We start from the raw sequence: 27400 nt of genomic DNA, 5'->3' as shown, positions 1-27400 counted from the left end.
CATGACCAGCGCCATGACTAGGTTCAAGAGTAAGCTCTGATGGATATATATTTTTAGAAATATCAATGAAATCCTTACAATTTAAGACCAAAATATCATCTAAATATCTTTTATTATTTGACAAAACATGTTTTTATTATTTGGATTATTCTTATCCATCATATATTTATATTCTAGTTGACTTAAAAACAAGTCAACTATAAATGGGCTGGCATTCCCCCCCCCCATGGGAATTCCCACGATTTGCTTGTATAAATCACCACCAAATCTTATATAAGTATTGTATAAAACAAATTCTAATAACTCAAAAATCATATCCAAGCTGTAACATCTCAAGTTAACTGTAGTATTAAAGCAATTTGTCCATATAGCTTTTTTATTATAAGTGTCTATTTTTAAGAACCTTTTACTAGATAAGAGGAAAGATTTCTTGATAACAGTTTTTAAATTATCTAACACTACATTAAGTGATAAATTAGTATACATTATCGCAAAATCGAAAGACTCAATTCTTTTAGCTGAAACCATTGTTAAAGAATCTATCACCTGCAGTGAATTATTAACACTCCAATATGGATTAAAATTCGAAAAATTTTTTAATACCAGAACAATAGGTTTTAAGTTTATTTACAATTTCCTTTAAATTAAAGAGAGGTCAGTAGCAGCAATGCAGGTTGGACATTTAGCTGCTCCAGCAATAAACCGTGGTTTAGGGGGATTCTTATGAAATTTTACAGTCCAATATAGGAAAGGGAACTTTTTGTCATTGTCATTTATTTTAATATTAAGATTTTTAAAAAGTATTTCTTCAGTCTTTTCAATTAAATTCTCAGCCTCTAAATTTACCTTTTCGTAAACATTAGTTGTGCATAACTCCATTTTTAAGATATCACAATACAGCTTCTGACAAATTATGGCAAAATTATTATTAGCTTTATCCACTGCCACAATTACAAATTCATTCTGTAGATTAGCAATTGCTTGTTTAATCTTAGCATTATAAAATAATGATTTAGTGTTACTATTTTTTAAGTTAGAATTTATTTTATTTCTTATTCTACTAATAATTAAATTCTTCCAACTTTGAAAACTCTCTTTACTTTTATTCTCTTTCTTACACCACTTATCAATAAATAAATCAAAATCATTTTCCAAGCCATCAAGAACACTCGATGGTTTCAGGTGATGAGAAAGACGGAAATTAGCCCCTTTATTCATTATAATTTGAAGATCATCTTGCTTTATTATTGACAAGTCCCCTGTTACAACATGTTTGTAAGTAGGATTTACAAATGGGCCAAGTTGCTTACAGTTACAAACCGGTTTCCAATTTATATTACTATCTAATCTTTTAAGTATTAAATTATAATTAAAAATAATTTGCCCAATAGTTATTGAAAATTTATAAGTTAAAACTGGACTATCATTATAATCAAACAGTTCGTGGTAACGAACTGTAGTAAGGAGCGACCCGCCTCAATAGTAACCAAAACTCTAAAAAATGGAATTTTGATACCAATAGCTACATCAAAAGGATCGCATTTTAATGCTGGTTTTAAATATATAAGTTTCATCAATTTTAGTCTTACCCATCAAAAGTTACGAGCCTGAGAAAATTTGCGTTATTTTAGAAAATAGGGGGAAACACCCCCTAAAAGTCATAGAATCTTAACGAAAATCACACCATCAGATTCAGCGTATCAGAGAACCTTACTGTAGAAGTTTCGAGCTCCTATCTACAACAATGTGGAATTTTGTATTTTTTTGCCAGAAGACAGATCACGGATGCGTGTTTATTTGTTTTGTTTTTGTTTTTTTTCCCAGGGGTGATCGTATCGACCCATTGGTCCTAGAATGTCGCGAGAGGGCTCATTCTAACGGAAATTAAAAGTTATAGTGCCCTTTTAAGTGACCAAAAAAATTGGAGGGCACCTGGGCCCCCTCCCATGCTCATTTTTCCCCAAAGTCACTGGATCAAAATTTTGAGATAGCCATTTTGTTCAGCATAGTCAAAAAACCTAATAATTATGTCTTTAGGGACGACTTAATCCCCAAAGTCCCCGGAGGAGGGGCTACAGGTTACAAACTTTGACCATTGTTTACACAAGTAATGGTTATTGGGATTTGAACAGACGTTTTCAGGGGGACTTTTTCACGTTAAAGGGGGGTCGGGGGAGGGGGTTACGTGGGAGGATCTTTCCATGCAGGAATCTATCATGAAGAAAGAAAATTTCCATGAAGGAGCCGCAAAATTTTCTAGCATTATTTAAAAAATAAACAATGAGAAAATAAATAAAAAAAAGTGTTTTTCAGGTGGAAGTAAGGAGCAGCATTAGAACCTAAAATGAACAGATATTGCGAATATAAGGGGGTTCGTCTCCTCCACAAGTAATTTCAACTATTTCAACTATTAATTTCAACTATTCAATTATTAGTAATTTCAACTATTTATTCTACGGCTTTTGTGATTCAGGGGTCATTCTTAAAGAACTGGGACCAAATTGAAGCTATAGTGTAAAGAGTGAGGTATTGACGAGAGGGAGAACCTTCTCTTATACGTAATAAAAACATACAAATATAGAGTTTCGTTAAGTAAGTTAATTTGTAAGTTACATAGCATATATTTATCACCAATAAAAAACTATGAGAAAGCCATTTAGCCAAACAAAATTAATATGTAAATTTCACTTTAATTATTCATGTGCAATGAGCCAAAATCAAAACATGCATTAATTAAAAAACGTTCAGAAATTAAATATAAAAAAAACAAGTTTTTCAATTGCAAGTAACGAGCAACATTAAAACTTCAAACGAACAGAAATTATTCCGTATATGAAAGGGGTTGTTCCCTCCTCAACGCCTCGCTCTTTACGCTAAAGTTTTTATTGCTTTAAAAAGTAGAGTTGTGAGAAACAGTCAATTTTTAGCGTAAAGAGGGAAGCGTTGAGGAGGAGACAAACCCTTTCATATACGGAATAATTTCTGCTCGTTTGAAGTTTTAATGTCGCTCCTTACTTGCAGTTGAAATTTTTTTTTTTTTTATTTAATAATGACAAAGAAACAAAATGCGATCATCAGAATCTTGGGTAAAATTCTAGTTAATTGACTTCTTGCTATCTCAGAAAGGGTTTAGGTTAGGAAAATAAAACTTTCAGGGATGGGTCTACAGGCTAAAGTATGTCCTGGGAAGGTATTTTGAAGTAACTACCTCCACTCCTTCTCCCTCTAGAGGGCCCTGACCTTTGATGACCTTTAAAAATATGTATGTTATAAAATTGAAAACTTTCAAAATAGATCTTCTGCTTAATTGAAGTAGTACACAAAATTGTTTTCAGCTTCATAACTTTGCTTAATTCCATTTTATAAGGTTTTAAAGATATGCAAATACATTTCCTAAATTTGGAAAAAAAACATTGATATGGCTCAAAATTCTACTCAAATAACAGCAACTAGTAACTGAAAATTAAGGTAAAATGTTGTTTTGTCAAAATTTCACTAGGCAAATTTCAATAGGCAATAGGCAACCTGTCATGTAGGCAAATTTCAGGGTCCTCTAGAGGGAGAAAGAGTGGATGTGGGTATTTTAAAATACCTTCCCGGGACATACTTTAGCCTGTAGACCCATCCCTGAAAGTTTCATTTCCCTAACCTAAACCCTTTCCGAGATAGCAAGAAGTCAATTAACTAGAATTTTACCGAATATGCAGTAATACGCACTTGGAACGAAAGTAAACATTTAGCCTACCTAAAAAAAAAAACTTTGAAGAAAAGCATCAAAAATTTGTTTAGCCTAATCTAAAATGCCCCTCTTTTTGCTCTAGCATACCTCCTTAATGGGACCTACTATTCTAAAACTTTAATCCCCCCTCCAAAAAAAAAACTTACCAGCCAAAGAAAAAATCAAAATTGCAATCCAAGCTTTCATCCTCCTGATATCCTGATTAAAAGCCTACGCCTATTATCCAGAACAAATATAACAGTCACTTTTAACGACAATATTGCAACTGAATAAAAAAGTAAGCGGAGAGTTAGAGAGAAAAAGGGGCTCGGTGCCAACGCCAAGGGTCAGCAACTCTACATAGCCGCACTCAATAGAAAAGAAAGAAAATTTAACAGAATATTCATTATAATTAATTACTAGATCTTGAAGTATTCTTCGATTACATCAGTTTGGTTCTATAACGTGATTAAATTAAAAAAAAACAAGTTTTTTTTAACTGAAAGTAAGGAGCAATATTAAAACTTAAAACGAACAGACATTACTCCGTGTATGAAAGGGGCTGTTCCCTCTTCAACGCCCCGCTCTTCACGCTAAAGTTTGACTCTTTCTCTCAATTCTACTTTATAAAACAGTAAATAACATTAGCGTAAAGAGTGGGGCGTTGAGGATGGAACAGCCCCTTTCAGACACGGAGAAATTTCTGTTCGTTTTAAGTTTTAATGTCGCTCCTTACTTTCAGTTCAAAAAACGTTTTTTTTATTTAATTTCTGAACGTTTCTGAATTAATACGTGTTTGATTTTGGCTCTTCGCAAATGTATAATAAAAACGAAATTTGTGTATTGATTTTTTTTGGCTAAATGGCTTTCTCTTAGTTTTTTATTAGTAATAAATATAGGCTATGTAACTTACAAATTAACTTGCGCAACGAAATTCTATATTTGTATAATTTCATTACGTATAAGAGGGGATTTGATCAGACGATTTTTAGAAAAGGGGAGGGGAAGGAGGCCTAGTTGCCCTCCAATTTTTTGGTTACTTAAAAAGGCAACTAGAATTTATAATTTTTAACGAACATTTTTATTAGTAAAAAATATACGTAACTTACAAATTAACTAACGTAACGAACTTCTATATTCGTATATTTTCATTATGTACATGAGGGGGTTTGTCTCCTCATTAATACCTCGCTCTTTACACTAAAGCTTTAATTTTGTCCCAATTCTTTAAGATTGACCCCTGAATCACAAAGGATGTAGAATAAATAGTTGAAATTACTAAAAATACTTTAGCGTAAAGAGCGAGGTATTTATGAACCGATGAACCCCCGATATGTGTAATAATCTCTGTTCGTTTTAAGTTTTAATGCTGGTCCTTACTTTCAGTGGAAAAATCTTTTTCATATTTAATTTTTCATTGTTTTTTTTTAATACTGCTAGAAAATCCTGCGCCCCCTTCATGGAATTTCTCTTCTCCCATGACAAATTCCTCCAAGGGAAGATCCTCCGACGTATCCCCCTCCCCTCAACCCTTCCCCCCAACCAAACAATCCCCCTGAAAAGGTCTGTACACTTCCAAATAACCATTACTGCATGTAAACGCTGGTCACAGTTTGTAACTTGCAGCCCCTCCCCCGGGGACTATGGGGGAGTAAGTCAGCCCCAAAGACATAGTTATTATGTTATTTGACTATGTTGAACAAAATGGCTATGTCAAGATTGTGATCCGTTGACTTTGGGAAAAAATGAGCGTGGGAGGGGGCCTAGGTGCCCTCCAACTTTTTTTGGCATTTAAAAAGGGCACTAGAACTCTTGATTTCCGTAAGAATGAGCCCTCTCACACCATTCTAGGACCACTTGGTCGATACGATCACCCCTGAAAAAAAAAAAAAAACTAACAAACTAACAAACAAATAAAGACGCACCCGTGATCGGTCTTCTGGCAAAAAATACTAAGATCCACATTTTGTAGATGGGAGCTTGAAACTTCTATAGTAGGGTTCTCTGATACGCTGAATGCCTATCAGACTTAAGATGAAGATATTAGACCGTATTATGATTGCACATGGTAAAGAATCTGATTAAAGGCTCTTTTCCTATTTCAAAAGTTTTAGTTTTCGGGGGTAAGAGCTATGTCTGTGAAAGAAATGAAGATATTAGACTATTTTATGATTGGACATGGTAAAGAATGTGATTAAAGGCTCTTTTCCTATTTCAAAAGTTTTAGTTTTCGGGGGTAAGAGCTACGTCTGTGGAAAAAATGAAGATACTAGACTATTTTATGATTGGACATGGTAAAGAATGTGATTAAAGGCTCTTTTCCTATTTCAAAAGTTTTAGTTTTCGGGGGTAATAGCTTCGTCCGTGGAAAAAATGAAGATATTAGATTATTTTATGATTGCACATGGTAAAGAATGTGATTAAAGGCTCTTTTCCTATGTCAAAAGTTTTAGTTTTAGTTTTATTTTCCAAAACAAAGCAAATTTTCTCAGGCTCGTAACTTTTGATGAGTAAGACTAAATTTGATGAAACTTATATATTTCAGATCAGGATAAAAATATGATCCTTTTGATGTGTCTATTAGTATCGAAATTCCGTTTTACAGAGTTTCGTTTACTATTGAGCCGGGTCGCTCCTTACTACAGTTCGTTACCACGAACTGTTTGATAAATCAAATTTTTTTTTTTACTGAAATATAAAAAGACCAAAATTGAACTTTGAAACTTTCATCCAGAGTTTAAAGCAAGATTTTTCTCATGTAGAGGCAAAGAGATTCAGAGAGGAACCGCGAGTCTTAAACAAGCAAGGGCGCATCCAGGATTTTTGTTTGGAAGGACGGGGTAAATTTTTCAGGGGGGCTCACAAAAACTTAAAAAAACACGTTAAATATTTGCTAATATGCATTTTGTGACGTTTTCATGAGTCGAACAGAAATTCCAGGGAGGGGGTCAAACCCGGTACTCCCCCTGGAAAAAGCTTTGGGAACAAAACTCTAGTATTTTCTGTTGAAGGGTATTCGGAAGAGATTGTGTGACTTTTAAAAACATTTATTTTTATATATACTATATGTTCAGTTTCGGAGTCCCTTATCGTTTTCAGTGAAGGAAACCATGCGCAGTGAAGGAAAAGCGAGAGGGAGGATTAAGAACCGATCTCGTCAAAATCTCAAGTTTGCTTGGCTTCCCTACACTCCCATATGCTGGGCCTATAAGACAAATACTTTTATATTTTTTGAATTCCTTTTCTATGGAGCTAGGACAATGTTCAAGAAGAAATCACCAGAAAAAATCCTTAATAAATAATTATAAATTGTAGGTTGAGATTTGAAGATAAAAAAAATCTGTGCAGAATCTGAAACGAATAAGATAGAGCAGAGGCGGCAGATATTGATTTAACTCTTATCTCCCTTAAGCATATTAACTAAAGAACTTTCTGAGAAAAAAGTTTTTCAAAGAAAAGTAAAGTTGTACCATATAAAACTGAAAACCAGCAGAAATAAATTTATACAGTAATTAAAACTCAAACGATCAGAAATTAATATTAAAGAATAACTAAAACCAAAACGAAAAGAAATTTAATAAAAAAAACATTATCCCAAATGTATAGGTAGTAGGCTAATATAAATCTTCAAATATTTACAAATTAAATTGATCATTTAGGTCAGTGGTTCTCAACCTTTTTTTCCCCATGGACCCCTTTTCCCTTCTTTTTATCTTGGTGGACCCCTTCATAGCTATTGGACATAAGAACATTTTTTTATTCTTCACTAATACAAATTTTAAGGTTTTAATTATCAAACAAATAGCATACGATTAAGCTTTATTTTTAAATGAAAACTAATTTAATACAAATAAAATATTCAAATATAATAATAATTATTATTATTATTATTGCTATCATCAAGTTTCTACAAGTTTCTTCAATTGGCAAGCAACTAAAGCTCATGGAGAGTAGAGCTCCTCAGGCTGTTTAATTCACTCCAACATTATTTATGTAAACTGGATAAAAAAAAAAAACAGTTGAAAATAAGTGTGTGATGAAAAAAAAAGAAAAGGCATGTTTATTCAATGACATCCCTGTGGTTGATGCTTCTCGACAAGTTTCTTTATATTTGGTTCTATCGATGTTAATGATAGTCGAAGATCACCCCTTTTCACAATGTCAAGTCTATTGCGAGCTTTTGGTAAAATTTGAGAAACACGACTAAATCCCACTTCAACAAGATAAGATGTAGGAAAAGCAATAACGTAGAACTGCGCTTTATCCCAGAGCAAAGGGTACTTTGTAGCAACATCATTTGTTTTCCATATATTGTACTTTCCATCTTTGAAGTTTGCGCGCATTATTTCATCACTTTGTAATTCGATGAGGGGCTTTTGCAAAGATAATTCTATTTCGGTAACATTAACTTCGTCAGGAATTGAAACCCAAATCGGTACATCAATTCCGAGTAGGTCACTAAACCGATTCAAAATACTGTAAATTATAGTAGAAATTGAATTCTTAAAAGTTGGTTTTCTTCATGGACCCCCAAAATATCAGTTTGGACCCCCAATTTGTTGTGTTTTGCCTGTGGATCCCCAGAAATATTACATGGACCCCTAGGGACCATGTGGACCCCGGTTGAGAACCACTGATTTAGGTCAAACTTAATATCATTTCCCCAAACACATCCAATCAAAATTTTGAGATAGCCATTTTGTTCAGGCTAGTTGAAAGGTGCAGAAATTATGTCTTTGAGGATGACAACCCTCCCACGGTCCGAAGTTATGCTCTGGGGACATATAAGGATGGTTTTAAAAGGATGATCGTATAAACTTCGGAGGGGCTTATTGGATTGGTAATCAGAAGTTCTAGTGCCGTTTTCAAGATTCAAAATGATTAGAGGGTCGATATCCCCCCCCCCCTACAAACGCACACACACACACACAAACAAACGTCATATTTTTCTTAAATACATCTGGTAGAAATTTTTAGATGGCCATTTGTTGTCGTAGAAACTTAGAAAAGGGCTTATTCGAATGGAATAAGCTTATTAATTGAAGGCTAATGGCCCCTTTAATATTAAAAGTGATTAGAGGGCAACCAGCCCCCCTTACCAATACCCATAATTCCCCCAAATACATGCAATCAAAATTTGAGATAGCCATTTTGTTTAGCATAGCTGAGAGGACCGAAATGTATGCCTTCAAGGATGAGAGCCCCAAACAGCCCGTAGGGCAAGGGTTGTCAGCTATGTCTCGAGGGCATGTAAGATTTTTATGGAAAGGGTCGTCGTATGAACTTTGGAGGGGGCTAATTAGACAGGAAATCGAAAGTTCAAGTACCCCTTTTAAAGAGTCAAAGTAATCGGAAGGCAGCTACCCTCCCCCCCCCACGTCGTACTTTCCCGAAATGTATCCAATAGAAATGTGAGATAGGCATTTGTTCAAAAATAGTCTAAAAATCACATAATAAAGCTTTTGGGGATGATCTAACCCCCAAAGTCTGGGAGTTAGGGTTGTAAGGCCCAGGGGGCATACAAGGTTTTTATGGAAGGAGTGGTCGTGTGAACTTTAGGTGAGGCTCATTTGATTGGAAATGCATAGTTATGGTTTCCTGTTAAGGGTCGAACGTAATGAAAAAAAAACTAGCTCCCCTCCCTGAAATTCTCTATTACCCAAAACGCATTCGGTCGAAATTGTGAGACAGCCATTTTGTTACCACTAGTCCAAAAAACATATAAGAATATTTTCAGGGTGTACACAACCACCCCGAGCATAGGGGCAAGGGTTGTAAGTTATACCCCAGGGCATATAAGGTTTTTTTGAACGGGTTGTCACATAAACGTTGGATCGGATGGGACACATTTAATTGGAAATTGGAAGTTTTAGTGCCGTTTTTAAGAGTCAAAAGTGCACGGAGGGCAATCACACCTCCCCCCAACCCCGTCATTCCCCAAAACATACCTGATCAAAATTTGAAGAGAGCTATTTTATTCAGCATTGTTAAAAGGTCCAGCAATAATATCTTTGTGGATGTCAAACTCCCCACAGTCCTCAGGGCAAGGGCTGTAAGTTAGGCAATTGGTTCATTGTGTACATACAGTATATGTTATTGAGAAAGGCATGCATGCTTGAACTTTACTTTCCAATGAGATGAAGGGCATTCAGGTGAGTCTTTCAGAGAATGTTGAGGGGAGTGTTTAACTAAATCAAAAAACGTTATCTGTATATAGATTGTATAAAGGGCGTAACTCAGGAACGACTGAGTATATTAATTTAGAACTTACAGGAAATGATAAGGGAGATGATCAACAAGATAATACTTGCATGCTACCAATACTACCACAACTACCACCAGTATTGCTACCACACTACTCCGTTTACAATATTCTTGGATATTGGATGGATGTCATTCTTGGATGTCAGAATTTTGTCCCATTTTTGGGGGGTTCGAGTCATATTTTTGTTGGATTTCGGATAAGCACAGTCAAACCTCATTCGTTTTGATCCGCACTTAAGCGCTTTCTTTATGAGCTTTGTGTTGAATGCCAGAAGCTTCCAAGGGAAGCTTCAGGCTTTTCCTGGCTCCTTCCCTTTTACTAGAAATAATAACAGAATAGAAAACACTTGAGTGTACAACGACAGAAAATATTGTGAGAAATTAAAAATGGAACAGTATGCCATTCTAACATTTATTTTTGGAGTAGCTTAATAGACTTTGAGTGGTTGATAACTTGCCACATGCTTCTTAAATGCTGCAATTGGTAGAAGATAGTCTTGAGCATACTCAATGCAGTTTTTGCTGGTATTTGAAGGTGAACTTGTATCCAGAACAATTCTCAAGCAGACTCACTTCACCCACTAGTTTGGTAAGGGGATTTCCCCTATTTGAAAGCAATATCGGAATATAACCATAATTCTTGTAGCAAATTCCTTTAATTTGCTTGGGTAATTAAGAAAAGTGTTTAACTTTTACCTATAAAACGCAATGTTGTATTCAAGTGTTATAAACCCTAATGGACAAAAATTAAAAATTTTGTTATTAAAGTTTGTTATACTTTGTTTTGATGTTAAGTATTCTTCTGTTTACAAGACTTGGTGAAGGAAAATCCAAATATTTGGCCTAGGGTTTTCAAATTCTGAACGCGGGAAGTAAATGGTGGGAAAAAATGCAGTTCTGGATGTCTAGTTTAAAGATAACTGGAATCTAATTTAAAGATTCCAGTGTTAGAACAATCAGCTAGTTCTCTGTGCCTACTGTGTAGTGTTTTCTAAAGTATGGATTATAAACTTTTTTTTAGTAAACTTGACGTTTTCCAGGAATACTCAGCTAGTTCCATATAAATGTGGTTCACATTTCTGATAGTGTAAGGGTATTAAAAAAATAAGCAAAATTTTGTAATTGTTTTTTGATTTTTCTATTACAATCGATCTTTCTGCATGCAATAACTTCCATAATTACAATACATTTTTCAATATAGCCTTCTTCAGTGTCAAATAACTTCTTTAGGTGATGCTTCCTTCCTTTTACACTATTTTTAGAGAAATCTAGACATCCCCTCAACCTTCTAAAAAGTCCACGAGTAGAACTCCTTCACAGTCATAGAAAACGGTTACCAATGTCTTGGTGACAAAAATTTCACGTCTTTTTTTAATACACCTCGTACTATGGCATTTTGTGGTACTAGGAAGGTAATTTAAAGATTAACTGTATGCTATACAGGTACCAGCAAACCTAGGTTTTTCAGTAGCTTCTTGACTAGCAAACCTAGGTTTTTCAGTAGCTTCATGACTTGGTCACTATTCGACAGTTTGAGCAGCTTGTACAGTAAAAGGTATAGGACTGCTTGAGTCTCAGCTATGGTAAAAAGAATGTAGTATGGTAGAATTTTAGGACAGCAGTGACAAGGCAGTCTTTATCAACTACTTGAATAAACAAGCTAGTTGGTACAATGGTGTTTAGATTTTTCCATGGACTTTCAAGGATTGTTGAATTATGGTTTCTTTTATGTTAACCTGAAGATCGTGACCGTTACTGTTCTTTGGTTTACTAACCTGGTTACTTAAATGCCATCCCAATCTGGTCTCTTTTTCGGTGTCAGGAAGGTCCCTAACTCCCTAATTTGGGCCATTGCTGACTTTACAACCCCCTGATTTCCCTATGAATGTCTATTTTTGAACATTCTTATTTTTTGCAGCTAATGATAAAACGCCTTGGCCAAGGCAGCATATTCAGTCACTGGTTGCCCTTTATCAAGAGTAGGAGGAAGCATCGAAACCAGTGAATTCTGTCTTCTAGAGTAGAGTCTCTGCTTCTTTCTTAGAAGATGGCATACATTACTCTTCAGCACAATGCCAAACAAAAATGAAAAACCTGAAAAGGACGTACAGGGATCAAAAAGACAAAGCAGGAAGGAGTGGAGCAGGAAAAGTAACCTGGGACGATTTTGAATTAATGAAAGGGTTGATGGCCCCAAAGCCAGAGGGTACTGATGCAATAACTGCATCAAATAGGGGGAGTTTGAGAACCCCTGCTAACTTTGCATCACAATCAAGCCCAGTGCCAGAAGCAAGTGTAGGCAGTAAAGATACAGAGCCTAAGAGGGCCAAAAAACGACGATGTCTTAACAACTCAGAAGGATTTCAACAACTCAGTAATGATGCCAATTTATGGCATGAGGAATATTTACTATTTAAACGGGAAGCTCATCAAGAAAAATGAAACTAAAGCGTGAATTATTTGAAGTGAAAAAAGAAGCATTAAAACAGTGAAAAAAAAATTGAAAAAATGAATAGCTATTGATTTGTTAAATATAACTTTTATTTGAATTTATTTATTTCTTTATTAAATTTGTAATGTTCCTCTTTTCCATTATTTCTTTCTCACAAGGGGAAAAAGTGTCGTTATTATGTTTTGACATGCCTATGAGGGTTGGTTCTAGGCATTTATCCCCCTCCCCAAAGAAAATAATCCCCTGCAGAAATTATGAAAGAATTATTTTATTTTTTTAGTTGAGATGGGCTAAGGAAATTGAAAAAAAAAGAATTTACGCACCATATATATGTTAAAAAAAAATAAATCGCAATCCAATTTTTGTTGAAAAGACTTTCATGTGAATCTGCAATTTTTGGCAGTAGCAGGTGGCAAAAAAAAGACACCAAAAAGTTTAATAGGGTTTAGATTTTGCTTGAAAGCATAGTTGGCTTTTGGGAACCAACACATTCTAATTGTTTAAGTTTCATGGGCGAAAGCGTAGTCAAATCAATGAGTAGTTTTCTTATCTTCGAAGTGTAAAACTAACAAAATTCACTATTATTAAATAAACAAGAGTTAAAAGCTCATATGGCACTTTTGACGAGGCCGTAAGAGCCAAGAGCTCCTATGATATGAGCTCTAGCAAAATTCTAAGAATCAATAGATTGATTTAAAAGGAAAATCAGAGGCTTAATGCCGGTCAGGATTTAAAATAAGAACTCTGAGACACGATATCCTTCCAAACATCAAATTTCATTAGGATCCGATCACCTGTTCGTAAGTTAAAAATACCTTATTTTTCCAATTTAAACGTCCCCCTACCCCCCCCCCAGATAGTCAAATCGGGGAATTGACAATTTTTAATTTAATCTGGTCTGGTTCCTGATACGCCTGTCGAATTTCATTGTCCTAGTTTACCTGGAAGTGCCTAAAGTAGCAAAACCAGGACAGACAGAGAGACCGACCGACAGAATTTGCGATTGCTATATGTCACTTGGTAGATACCAAGTGCCTTAATAAAACCCAAAACGAACAGAAATTACAATAAATAACCTAGTCTACCTTAAAACGAGTATAAATAAACAGGAGTAAAGCTGACAACCCCCATGCCTTCTCAAGACGAATATTATTTTTTTTCTTTACTAAAAAAAAAAAAAAGTATAACTGGATTGTCAGTTTAATATGCATATAAGATACTGATTTTTATTCCTAAAAGTCTTCATTGTCCTTTTTTTTCATTAAAGTCAAAAAAATAAATACATTTAAAAAATTCATGCCCGACAATTTGATTTCATTAAAAGGAATTATTCCCAAACATTTTCTTCCCGCTGAAAATTCCACAGACAATTCCTTCACCCCCCTCCCCTGGAGAAAAGTTCCTCGCGAAATAAGTCCGTAGGTTTCCGAATTAAAAAACTTAAAAAGGCAGTTAAACTTCTACAATAAGGTTCTCTGATTTTTTTTTAGTTTGGGAGGGAGATACCTCACTGGGTAACGTGTCAAAAACGGGAAATTGATATCTAGTTCCTTATGATTTCTGTGAATATTTCGGGTCTACGCTGTTACTATGAAAGTAATTATCTTCAAATAAATTTCAAGAGAAAATTCCACTTTACTCTTGGTTAGTATTAGATTATGATACAATTAATTATGCTAACAAATGTTTAAACATAGAAAGTAACCTACTAATAAGTAAAAAACGGTAACTATTTATTTTAATAATTATAAAAGTCTTGCAATGCGGTCCGTTTTTTTGCTCTGGCAGTGACTGTGGAATTATAGATGCTATTTTCTGAATTAATTGTAGCAGCTCCGCCTGAGCTCAGCTCTTCTGAATTTTCAAAATGGAGATTATTCTCATCAATGGAAAAGTTATGCAAGGTACATGCTGCAATTATTGATTTGCAAATAAATTCAAGGTCAGGGGAAACAAAAAACTTAAGTTTTCTAAAACGACCCTTTAACATTCCAATCGCCCTTTCAACAGACATTCTTGTAGAAGACAGTTTAAAGTTTTACCTAACCTGATATCTGGTTAGGTTACCCGTATCTCTGTATGGTGTTAGTAACCGGTCAGAAAGTGGGTACACGCTGATTAAATGGCTATCCTCGGGAAAAAATAAAGTACTATTTTGTAGGTCAGTCAAATTTCTGAATGCCGAAAAACACGAGAATCATGCATGAACCCTGGCTGCCCTACATAACAGTCAGTAAATTTCAGGTTATGTTGTCACACAACCTGCAATTGGAGAGAGTGAAACCCCTTTCTGTTGATATATGTTCCCGAAGAATGTTGAGGGGTTCCGATTGGGATGGGGATTCCATCTATAGCACCAAGAACCCCTGGAAAGCCAGCAGTAGAACTATTTGCAGAAATTATGTTTTGTGCTTCTGTAGCCCCTGGCCACCTTATTGTTGTTGATGCCGTTTCGTAAATGGCGTCAATTGTTCTTCTTATGATTCGGAACACTGTTGACTTACACACACCAAAGCGACATCCAACGGACCTGTAGGACTCTGGGGTTGCCAGAATCCATAGAGTTATGAGGAGCATCTTGTCTGGTGATGTTGGTCTTGTCTGGTTCTGTAGGTTTATGTTAATTTTTCCTAAGAGAAGATCGAAAGTACTTCTATGAAGTCTAAAATGAGTTTTAAAATCATTATCCAGCATTCTCTCTGTGACTATTTCTTCATATCCTGCTACCTTTGGTACATTTCGTCTCGATATGGTTGAAACTCTTGTCTAGAAAGGAAAAAACAATTATTAGGAAGTATTTTGAAGCAACGGATAAACAATGATTATGAAACCGAAAATATAATATTTCTGAATTTTTTGATTTCGCCATTGTTATGAAGAAGAGCCTATTGTTCTGAAACCGAGCTGGAAAAACTCCAACTGGTATTAGACTCAAATTAAATTACAAAATGATTTTCATATTTAATTACTTTTATAAATTTGACTTAATAAGGCATTCATAAAGTACCCTATGGTACGCAAAAAGTACAGTTTGGATTTGTTTTCCCATTCTTTAAAATTAACATGTCAAAAAAGGGTCATATCGACCCCCCCCCTGTAATGTTTGTCCGACTCGTGAAAACGTAGCAAAATTGAATATAAACTAATTTTGATGAGTTCTCTAAAAAAGTTCCCTCTCTCCAACAAAAAAATTTATATTTTCTATGGGTAGAGGGAAGTATTTCCTGTTAGGGGGGGGGGGGTGGGTTAACGCCTAGAGCTGGGACAGGAAGTACATGCACACACACACACACACACGCATACACACACACACACACACACACACACACACACACACGCACGCACACACACACACACACACACACACACATATATATATATATATATATATATATATATATATATATATATATATATATATATATATATATATATATATATATATATATATATATATATATATATATATATACATATATATACGTGTGTATATATAAGTTCGAATCATTTTCGAACTTTCAATGGTTCTAGGCGTTTAATCCCCCCCCCCCTCGGAAGTGTTGCCAAATTCTTCTCAAGACAAAGGATGCTGAATCCAGCGCGCCAATCCACTCGGCCAGGAGTGCATAAGAGTGTATTAAGACTAATTATAATGATGAAGTCTTCAATTATCAAAATGAGCTATATCTTTCGTGAGACGGATTGCAATTTCCCTATCGTTTCAGTATTCTTGGAAATGGATAAAAGAGAAGATTTTTTTGAGCTATGCTTTTCTTTATTTCTCTCCTGTCTATGATGCCGTGGCATCAGCTGAAGGCAGTGAAACCAATTTAATCCATTTGTAAATTAAGTCGTAATTGCACGCACATAGTCAACAGTTTTCAGTAAGGGAAGGAAATCCTCCGATTAAGAAAAGGCAATTCTCAAATAATTAACATATGCAGTTTCCGCATTGACTGTATCGGTTAGTCCCAGAGATTGATTGCATGCCAAAGTGTCAAGCCAAACAATTTGCTTCCACATGACAGTTGCTTAATTACGTAATATGCACACAAAAACTGATAAATGATAACATTGAAATACTGTTAAAATAATTGGCTCATTCAGCTCTTCCTCATCTTGATATAATTCATTCTCCGAGTAAGTAGACTCGTCATCCGAGGCAAAAACTTCATTAACCAAAATAATCAGTGCTGAAATAAGATTTCTCGGCGCCGTCTGGGACATTTTGGGAGAGGTTCTACCTAAAATAAAGTAGAAAACTGATTAATCGGAATAGTGAAACAAAACAGGGGAAAATCACATCTAAACGAATAAAATTTTAAAAGGCACGCTTGTTTTCAATAAAAATAAGGAGGCGAGTTTTTCAGTACTTCTACAAAAGCTTCTAATTCCAATTAAATGGCCTTTAAGTTTTCTTAAAGAAAATTCTGAAAGAATTGGGACCAAAGGTCAAAATTTAATGTAAAGAATGAGGTATCGGGAAGGGGCTAACCATTCATATACGGATTTTGGGTTTGTTGTAAGTTTTAGCGTTGCTCCTTATTTTCAGTTCAAAAAGCGTGTTTTTTAGTTGTTTTTTTTTATCTGAGCTTGATACCTCTGCATTAGTGTTCTCTGATAAAGTGAATCTGATGGTACAACTTTAAATACGAATGTAAGATTTATTAAGTCTTACGGAATGTTTCTCCCATATTTGATAGTCAGGCTAATTTTCTCAGGCTTGTACCGTTTGAAGGGTAATAATAAACATTATTTATTTTAAATCTATATAAAAAATTAAGTCTTTTGTTGTAACTACTGTTATTTTCATTTTTTTTTTTTTTTTTTTTTTTTTTTTTTTTGATGACAATTGGGCCGATTCGCTCCGTACTTGCAGTTAGTTAAATTAAAACAAAAGTTCTGTTTCTGAAAGTAAGGAGCAACATTAAAACTCAAAATGAACGAAAATTATTCTATATATGAAGGTTTTCCCCCTCCTCAATACCTTACTCTTTATGCTAAAGTTTGTCCCATTTTTTGAAGTACGGCAACTGAAACACGGAGGCCTTTTAATTAGAATAGGAAGCTTTTTTAAAACTGTTAATAACTTTAGTGTTAAGATCAAGGTATTGAGAGGGGGCAATCCTTCATATGCGGAATAAATATGCCAAAATTAATACACATTTTTCATTACTTTTTCATGTACGGTAACCAAAATTCGAAACTGCATTAGTTGAAAAATATTCAGAAATTAAATAAAAGAAAAAGTTTTTTAAACTGAAAGTAAGGAGCGACATTATAACTTAAAACAAATAGAAATTATTCCGTATATGAAAGAGGTTTTCCCTCTAAAGCCTCATTCTTTATGCTAAAGTTTGACTCTTTGACCCAGCTCTACTTTTCAAAAACAATGAAAACAAACTTTAGCGTAAGGAGTGACTTGTTGAAGAGGGGATAACCTCTTTATATACGGAATTGTTTCTGTTCGTTTTAACTTTTAATATCACTTCTTACTTTCAGCTAAAAAAAATTGTTTTTATTTAGTGACAGGAAGGAAATGTGGCGTTTAGCCTTATTTAAAGATCAACTAGCACGCAACTAGCCTTCTTCCCGTGTCCCTTTTTCTCCTGAAGACATCCGAGTGAAATTCTGAGATGGGCGTTTGATTCACGCTAAAAAAAAAACTTATACTCAGTTTATTACCACGAACTATGAAAAAAAATTTTGAACTAGCTAAAAAGCAACTAATAATAATCGGTAACATAATTTAACAGTTTCGTAACAACAACAGCAGAAAAGTAACTAAAACATAAGCAGCTGTGCTGAAGTAGAATCTTCCCCCCTAAAATACTATATTACCTGGTATTTTTAACTTAGGATATACACAATGAAAATTTTACTACTGCTGCCTCTAAAAATCAGTTAATCAATTCACGCTTTGCTTACACTGACATACACGTGACCAATGCTGTTATTCTCGCTGTTATTCATACCGTTTCAAGTGACACGTGGCCAGATAAGTATTTGTTATTATCTTTTAGGGGTTAAATCCCGATGAGGGGAAATCCCATTGGACAAGTAAAAGAACACGGGGTGAGAATCCCAGATTGTCGCGAGAAATGCCTTAGCGAAGAAATGCTAGATGACGAAAATGGGGAGCGAGGAATGCAAAAGTGAATTTGCAGGCTCCTTTAATGAGAGTTCTTGGGTGTGTTCCAGCTGATGATTTTTCAGTAACCGCAGTAACTGCGCGGTAACTGCCCATTTTTAACTGCAGTAAAGCCAGTGGGAACGGCACAGTAAGCTGACTAGCAGTAGCGTCATTTTCAAATTAAATACACGTGTTTAAATTTAAGGGACAGTTTAATACTAATTAGCATAATTTTTTAATTCTTTCTGTTTCAGAGCATTTAGAGAGGTTCTAAGTCAACCATGGGCATTTGGCTGTCACAAATGATTTTGCTCAAATGAGCTGGTGAAAAATAAATAGAACATTTAAATTTTCTCTTTTTATTATTTCAAGACCAGAATATGACAAAGCTAAGCATTCACATAGCTTGATTGTATCTTAAGCAAATACAATCCCTGATGGAGTTTTGTTGATACCTGTCTTAAATTGATTTGTCTAAATAAAATGGGCCTATAGCATTTACAGGATAGTAGTGGGACAACTATAGCAAGTTTTTTTTTTCAATATTCTATTTTTTTTCAAATAATTATTGTTCTCTGGTCAAATTTGTGTTCCTTGCTAAGTGGTAGGCGCTCTGGGTTGGAATCCTTTGTCCAAGGGGTACAGGTTTAATTCCTGGCATTGCCAGTTTATTTGGTTTTGGGCAGGGGTTGGTGATATGACTAACCTCAGCTAGAATTGGCCCAACTTTAAATGAGTACAGATGGAAATCTAGGGACAATAAGGAGGAAGGGCATGCAAGAGCATAGGCTGGCTGGTCCCTAGCTTCCTATTGCACTACCTGGCCAAAGGACCACCAGGTCCTTTACTGGCCTACTGACTTAGCCATAGAAACTTTCTTACAAACCCATTAAATATAAGTAGAAATGAAGAATACCAGTATGATGGTCCTTCCATTTCCCTGAAAAGTGGATGTATGGACAAGAGTGTGGATCATGAGAGATAGCTTGTGAATGTAATGGGGGTGAATGTTCAACAAGATTTAAAAATTTATGACAATTGATCGGGTTGGCAACTGAACACAGAAGTATAATTTTGTCTTTTGTTTTTCTTTGTGACTATTATGCTTATTTAATGCGAAGTATTCTAAAGTTAATCTCCTTTATTTTGTTTTTAATTGCCATGGCCCTAGGGCTTAAATACAATAAAACCTACTTACATCCATTGATTTTCTTTAAATAGATAGGAGTTCTATGTTTCCTAGCTTCAGTAAATTTAAATGTAATTGCGAGACCAGGGATTACAAAGTAGGTGAAAACTTGCAAATGGACCACTGGTATCAATAAAAATTTGTAAGAAATGGATATCAATTTAAAGATTAAACAAAAACTGTTAGAAAACAAAGAAGACTAATGAATAAACAAAAGTCTCCCTTTACAACCATTTAATGAATTGTCACAAATATAGATCACCCTTAAGATTGAAATGAACAAAGCTTCAATTATGTATCCATTTTCCTTTAAACAGACTGAAGGGGCAAACCTCCAAGCTTTGACAAATTCAATCTCACTTTTGGGCAATCTCACCTTTCCTTTTCAAAGGAAACTTTCTTTGGATGTTTCCAATCCAATTAAAAACAGCAGGGACAGCAACAGGTACAAGTGACCTTCTACTTAGCCTACATACCAAAGGGAAAAGCATGCATCTCTATACTATAATTTACCTCCAACCTTCCTAATGTGCAAATATATAGCCAAAATTATGTAGTTCCAATGTCTTCTGTCACCAGTTATCTTTTCCCCCATTCTTGCTTTGTCACAGTTGCTTCAATTAAAAGGGAGTTAAAGGTTGAGGGATAGATTGGCAGAATCAATGGGTAACATGTAACTTCAGCTATATATTTCTATATTAGGAGGGTTGGGGGTAAAGTAGAGAAGGACTGCATGTAAAATTGTGTAAGCTATAATTATTGTGCAATTATAAAAAATCAGTTTCTTAACATATTTTTCTCTAGGCCTATAGGTCCTTCCTTTGGTTTATGCCACATCAAACATTGTACTCCCAGAGAAAAATAAGTAGCAACAAGCTATATATATATACAAGCACATATTATTTATCAATGAGGATTCTAGTGCTTATTTGTGACCCCTCAGTAATATTGACAAGAAATGAGCAACAGACAAAATGAAATTTAAATGGCTATCAGAAAGTGGATACAGGCTAAAAGGGGGTAAAAAAAAAACAGGGCGCTATAATTGAAGTTCAAAAATAGGTGGTGAGTTTTTAGTGGAATAAACACTCCCCTAGCAAATTTCAAATTTCAACTATAGGTCATGAAAGGAGATTAATGTGAAGCTTTATCATTCTTAAACAATAATATGCATATAAAGAAAGAGAGTATTGCCTAGAGGGTTGTATACTCAACCATGCAGCTTGCCAAGACAATTTTAAGCTCCCATTATAAACTATGCACTCATAGCAGCAAATAGCAGCTATATCAGGCTAAAGGACCAATTACTACAACTTATCTTGAGGTTTTTGTGCAAGTCAACATGGGATTTGTGTTTTATTCTGGTGAGAATAGAAAAAGCATAAAAGGCATTTCTGACTTAAATTCCATACTTTACTCATTGTCAGATCTTTTGCAACTGTTGAAGAAGCAGTTAAGCAAATTCAAGTTTTTTGGCTCCCTAGGTAGGCTAGTTTGCTTTATACAGCCATTTTAGCAAATATCTTACCTCATAATGGCAATTTTAAAAATCATTTTTTTGCTCCTGTAGAATTAGAGCATATCTAAAATTTGAAGGATGTTTTTTACCAGAGATAAAAAGTAAAGTTCTAGTTGAGTTACTTCTTGCTATCTCAGAAAGAAGTTAGATTAGGAAAATGAAACTTTCAGGGATGGGTCTACAGGCTAAAGTATATCCTGGGAATGTATTTTAAAGTACCCACCTCCACTTCTTCTCCCTCTAGAGAGCCCTGAAATTTGACTCCATGACAGGTCTATACTTATCAAAATTTTGACAAACAACATTTTACCTTAATTTTCAGGTACCATTTGCTTTTTCTCTCCCTTTAGTTCTGAAAATTCAATTCCAGTTATTTGAGTAGAATTCTGAGCCATATCTACATTTTTTTTCAAAATTTTGGAAATATATTTGCATATTTTAAACCTTAAAAATTGGGATTGAGCAAAGTTGTGAAGCTGAGAACAATTTTGTTGTACTTCACTTCAGCAGAAGATCTATTTTGTAAGGTTTCACTTTTATAACACAACTAGCCTATTTTTGAAGGTCATCAAGGGTCAGGGCCCTCTAGAGCAAGAATGAGTAGAGATGTGTACTTTGAAATACCTACCCAGGACATAGTTTAGCCTGTAGACCCATCCCTGAAAGTTTCATTTCCCAAATCTTACCCCTTTCAGTGATAGCAAGAAGTCAATCAACTAGAATTTTACAGGATAAAATCACCATCCTTTGGAATAGACTCTGAATAGTCTACCCTAGCCTACTTCTTCAATAGGATTAAAGACAGTCTCAGAATAATGATTTGGCAGCCCAAAAATCATCAACTTATCTGTAATACTTCACCTAGGCCTGTTTATAGAGCCTAAAAGGAGTCAATGTTTAGAATGCTCCCATGTGGCAATTTAATGTAGCCTCACAATGTTACCTGGAAGTAGTCAATCCTTAGAATGATTCCAAATGGCAATTTAAGGTAACAATTATGCCTGGATATGCCAGAAAACAAGGAAATCTTTAAATTAAACAATAAGTTTTTCATTGATTTAACCTACTTAATAATAGATAGCCTACTACTCAGGGTGTCCTTTAAGGTTGATTTAATAACGTGGCTCAGATCCCTCTTTCTTTTGCAAAATCACCGTCCCACCTTCTTCCAAGCAAATAACTTGATATTCCATTACTTCATTCTTGTCCATATTTATTTTTTGTTCAATGAGATTTTTGTTGAAGAAGATGAATTATGTACTTACCGCGCTAACCATTCTTTTGAGCACGGTAAGAAAATCACTTACTGCGGTTACTGCCGGCAGTAACTATTCTCGTTCCCAGCGGGTTGGGCAGTAACCATTTTCCCGCTAGGAATGGAAATAGTAACCATTCAGTTACTTCAGTAAGTCCCTGGAACACACCCCTTGTCAACTTTTGCTTGTTTTGACAAGTTTGATAATGGTTCTTTTTTTTACCTTCCTAATCTAAGGTTTTTTTCAAAAGATCATGTTTCTTCAACCAATCTAAAACTGATAGTCTTGATAATTTCTTTAATAGCTCACATCTAATGCCTTAGGTTTATACTCACGGACTGATTATAATCAATATTCGAGAAAATTGTTTGATTTTGTATCCCTATAACAGAGATAAGTGAAAAGAATATTTTTGTAAAACTGATAATGTTCATGACTTCTGGTGTCTCTTATATTTAGAACCTCCTTGTCAGAATTACTTTGTCCTTCCACCAATTTTTTTTTCCACCATTTTCATTTTTTCCACCAATTCACTATGGATTTCAACATTTTGCCAGTAAAGAACTTGTGCTGTAACAATTCTGCTCAACTGTGGTAAAATTCTTGTCAAGGAGCTTGTTGCTTTCTTGAAAAGCAGTTGATTAGGCACATAAGATCCCCAGGAATGTACTTAAAGCCTCAATGATCAGTATTAGGCCCACTTGAAGTAGATCTAGAGTTATGTTTCTTCTCAGGGAAGGGAAAGGGAGAAAATTTAGGCATTACCACCCTCTGCTGTACCATCAATACTGTGAATATTACAATTTTTACCCAAAAATATTGCATTTTTCCTTGTTTTCCCTCTCTTGGGCACTTGTTTCCTTTTGCCCCCTTGATCTAACTCAAAGGGAAGCACTTTTGAGTTCTGAAAACAACTTTTAAATCCCTACAACACATCACTTATTTGTAACATTCCTAAAAGTGCTTCAGTTTCCCCCCCCCCATCTAATTTGCAAATATAAATGCCTAGCCCAATTTATATATGTCCCATACATTTTTTTCTCTCTCTGTATTTTGTTGATGTTGCTCCATTGTCATTAAATGCATATGAACAAAAAATTAACATAAAAAAAGAAATACAGAGGAAATATGCATATAAAAGGCACTGGGAAGATCCAAATCTAGGTTTTTTCCTTGGGGGGAGGGAGGCAGATGTAGATTTTGCTCCATCATCAATGCTGTAAATAGTATAATTTTTGTTTAGAGTGAAATTAGAACATCTGGAAAATATTGCTCCTGATATGTTTTTATTACATATATGCTATTTATCAAAAGTGCTGGTTTTATCAACTCACAATTTATTTAAATTACTTTTGAAAGATGTGCAATATTATTGATTTTGAAATAACTTCACTCTCTTAAATATAGCCTAAAGCTTAAGCCTAGTAAAATTGTAGTAGGTTAGATTTATCAAATGTAAAGCATAATATTCATGAATATATATTTATCCAGCACAATTATCAAAAAAGTTTATTGTAACATACTATAAGTGAGGAGAAACTTGGCCAATATTAACCACAATTCAGAAGAATAGCATTTTGACAACAATAGATTCCAAATATATAAAATTCATTAATTTCATTATTACCCATCAAAGGCTACAAGTATAAGAACATCTTTTTGATTTTAGAAAAAGGGGGAAAGTTCCCCCCCAAAATCAAGGCATCTTAATGAAAATCACACCCTCAAATTTGGCATATCAGAAACCCAACTGTAGAGGTATTTGAACTTTCCTGTAGAGGCTTTTAAATGTGCAGTAAACTGATTTTGTTTGCTTTAGCATTATGTGTAAGATCTATACAGTAAACTGATTTTGTTTGCTTTAGCATTATGTGTAAGATCTATACAGTGAACTGATTTTGTTTGCTTTAGCATTCATGTCTCAGATCTATACAGTAAACTGATTTTGTTTGCTTTAACATTTATGTCTCATATCTAGCCTATACAGTAAACTTATTTTGTTTGCTTTATCATTTGTTTATCCTATCTCTACAGGCTAATGTTTATTGCAGGCCAAAATAATTGCTTTCATGGAAGGCATGGGCAACAGTGGAATTATTGATCCTGGTCCTTCTGTTGATGTGACTGTAAGCAAGCCAGAAAATTTGGTTGCAGAGTTAAAAAGACTTGTAATATTCAATCTTGGATTAATACACCAACAAAGTGATGACATTACAGCAAAAGAAAAGGCTATTCTTGAACTTCAAAGGGAAAAAGAACTTGTAAGGATACTGGTACTTTTTGTTATGCAACTTTCTATTTTATGTTAAACAATTACCCTCTAGATGAAACTAGCTGTAGCATCTGTAATGCACAGAATAAAAAACTTGGTCTGATTCCTAGGAATTATTTTGTGTATTGAGTTTAAATAAAATAATCTTTCCATTTGATGATTATTTAATGAAATGATCTATTGAATAACCAAATTTTTCCTGCAATTTCTTTTCACTTAAAAAATGGTACTGATGCTTTTTTATTATGCACATAAGCTAGAATTTTTTGTATAAAGCAAAACACACAAACTATAAGTAATTTTGTTAAAAAATCTCCTGGTTTTAAAATATACTTCAAATCAGAAATAATATCTTATAGCAAAATAATTGAAATCTTTTATTACTAAAAATTTAGGTTTGTGATATTTGTAAAATAAAAGTTGTCTGTCATGTTAGGTCCTATTTTGTTTATTTTTTTTCTCTTAATCTTAAAAAAAAAATAAAAAATTCTGGTAGCAAGGAAGTAAAGAAAGGCAAAATGAATCAGGGCATTTAGCTATCTTGCACATCAGCATTTATTTGGCCTGTCTTGATTTAGTGACGATATTTAAAAATAATTAACTACAGCTGAACTATTTGCATTATAAGAACAGGTCCATCCATTGCTATAATGGAATCAAAATAACATAAACAACCAGTTTATTAAGGTCAGGAAATTCTAAGAATAGGAGACAACATTATGCAGAGGCTGATGTAGGAGAGATTTGGTGACTTTAATTTTGGTCACTTTGTGTTCTGTCTCAATTGAAACTAGATTTACGTTGCCTTGGCAACGTGAAGTGTTGCAACAACCTTTTGTTGGCTTTGCTAATCAAAGTGTTGAAGAAACAACAATTTGCCTGGGGACCCGAGGAAGGAATTTAAAATATTCCATTGTCTTAGTAGCCAATCGAACCTTATCCTTTTTCTGTTGTTGGCATCCTTACAGACTAAAATTTAAGTACAATCTTATCAAGCTCAATTAATGCTATATATCTACCCTTAACTTTTCAGAATGATATTGCTGCAGCTCTTCTACTTTAGAATAATTGAGGAACTACTTTATTACAATACATTTATAGTAATAACTGCTGAATAACCACATTGAGACAAATATTTTTTCCTTCAAGTGTATTAGAAACAAAAGATGTGTAGCCAATTTACTTTTATTAGCCTAAAATGGACACCATCAGCCAATAATATGCACACCAACTAGGGAAAGGTGGAAAAACCTTGTATATAAACATGACCATGGTTTAATTGCCAAAAGTTACTTTTAAGCCACCAAATTATCTTGGATTGATATTTCGAATTCTTTCTTCCAGTGTGTACATTAAAACCGAAATTGTTGTTTTGTGAAGCTGGAAACCTTTTGAATTGTATATCTCATCTCAGGGAAATCAAATGTACAATTTAATCTTATCTCCCTTGTTAGTTCTATAAAGCACTCCCACGCTTCTAAAAATGTTACTACTGTAGATGGACACTGTTTAAATACAAGAAAGGTACAAGCCCCTTATCCAATAAGTAGAAGTACATAGCCATGTCATCTTTGAAGACAATTGTTGCCTAGGAGCCAATTCTTTAATTAAAACTCCCTCACTTATCTTTTAATTCTATTTCCAAGTTCTTTTAATCACTATTGGTATTCATCAACCCGGCTTGATGTCCATAATTTCTGTAAAACCTTGGAGGTTGGACCCTTGTCACTTTTTAGTAATAATTTGATATATGCGAACTAAAAAAAAAAAACACAGCTCAAAACTAAACTGTTGGTTCTGCAACATAATTCCAGCTCTAACAATTATCGGTGTAATTTATTCTTTTGGCACTTTTGTTTTTCTTTTAAGAGTTTTTGCCATATTGCTATCTGGTTGCAATCCCTTTCTTAATTTTCTGCTTCTCGATATATTTTGTCTTTCCTCTCTCCCTCTATCTCTTTTCTCTCTAATTTTTCTTATATAATGCAACAGTGCAAATGGTTTCTTCAGTTCTACCTCTAATTGTTAGAGGAAAGATTCATAATGTTTTAATTGGTATTAACTATCTAAGTATTAAAATCAGTAAAAAGAAAAGATTTCTAAGCTGTGACATAATATAAGCAGATAATTTATGTTTGGGCATGCCATATACATTAAAAAAAAAAAAAAAAATCTGCTTCACTGAGAAAACCGAACTAAATATGGAATTGTTAGTTAAGAGTGATCTTACGTGAAAACAAACAAAAATAGGTTTTACTAACAAGGGGCTGTCATCTATTACCCCCCCCCCCCCCCCCCCCCCCTCAGCACTAACTGTAGATAAAATATATTGAGAATATATAACATTCAACCTGACTTGTAATCGAAAGTGGAAATGGTATTGAAATAAAAACTGTGAAGCAGAATCAATATTAGTATTCAGGAGAATTTTGCCATTGTCCTGACACTTCATAAAACTCTGAAGTTCTGCAAATCCTTATTTAAGATTGGAAATGTAGACCTTGTAATCACAATATATTCTCTCAATGGGCTCATAGGCCTTCCCAGAAGAAAGAAATTGCAGTATGTCTCTCCTGATGCAAAGTTCTCAGTTCACC

At 34.4% G+C, this 27400-nt stretch overlaps 3 protein-coding genes across 3 annotated transcripts in view; 1 reads left to right on the top strand and 2 right to left on the bottom strand.

The window, feature by feature from the left end:
* Nucleotides 1-4006, bottom strand: part of LOC136031165 (neural cell adhesion molecule 2-like) — a 277308-nt gene extending 273302 nt beyond the window's left edge. Inside the window, exon 1 of the mRNA XM_065710513.1 lies at nucleotides 3886-4006. Coding sequence (XP_065566585.1) covers nucleotides 3886-3925 — 40 coding nt within the window. The 5' untranslated portion in view covers nucleotides 3926-4006. The remainder of the gene's footprint in view (nucleotides 1-3885) is intronic.
* A 10207-nt stretch (nucleotides 4007-14213) lies between these two features.
* Nucleotides 14214-16672, bottom strand: LOC136040657 (putative nuclease HARBI1). Its single transcript, XM_065724975.1, has 2 exons — nucleotides 16518-16672; nucleotides 14214-15200 (listed from the first exon to the last, which is right to left on the bottom strand). Exons 1-2 carry the CDS (start codon nucleotides 16659-16661, stop codon nucleotides 14688-14690), a joined length of 657 nt encoding a protein of 218 aa, XP_065581047.1. The 5' UTR covers nucleotides 16662-16672; the 3' UTR covers nucleotides 14214-14687.
* A 5931-nt stretch (nucleotides 16673-22603) lies between these two features.
* LOC136031160 (twitchin-like) overlaps nucleotides 22604-27400 on the top strand; it is a 60756-nt gene continuing 55959 nt past the window's right edge. Inside the window, exons 1-2 of the mRNA XM_065710499.1 lie at nucleotides 22604-22680; nucleotides 24583-24792. Of these exons, the coding sequence (XP_065566571.1) occupies nucleotides 24601-24792 (192 nt within the window). The 5' untranslated portion in view covers nucleotides 22604-22680; nucleotides 24583-24600. The remainder of the gene's footprint in view (nucleotides 22681-24582; nucleotides 24793-27400) is intronic.

Source organism: Artemia franciscana, chromosome 1, assembly GCF_032884065.1.
Source record: "Artemia franciscana chromosome 1, ASM3288406v1, whole genome shotgun sequence".
Taxonomy (NCBI): Eukaryota; Metazoa; Arthropoda; class Branchiopoda; order Anostraca; family Artemiidae; genus Artemia; species Artemia franciscana.
The sequence above is the reverse complement of the archived record's forward strand: the minus strand, read 5'-3'. Positions and strand labels throughout refer to the sequence as shown.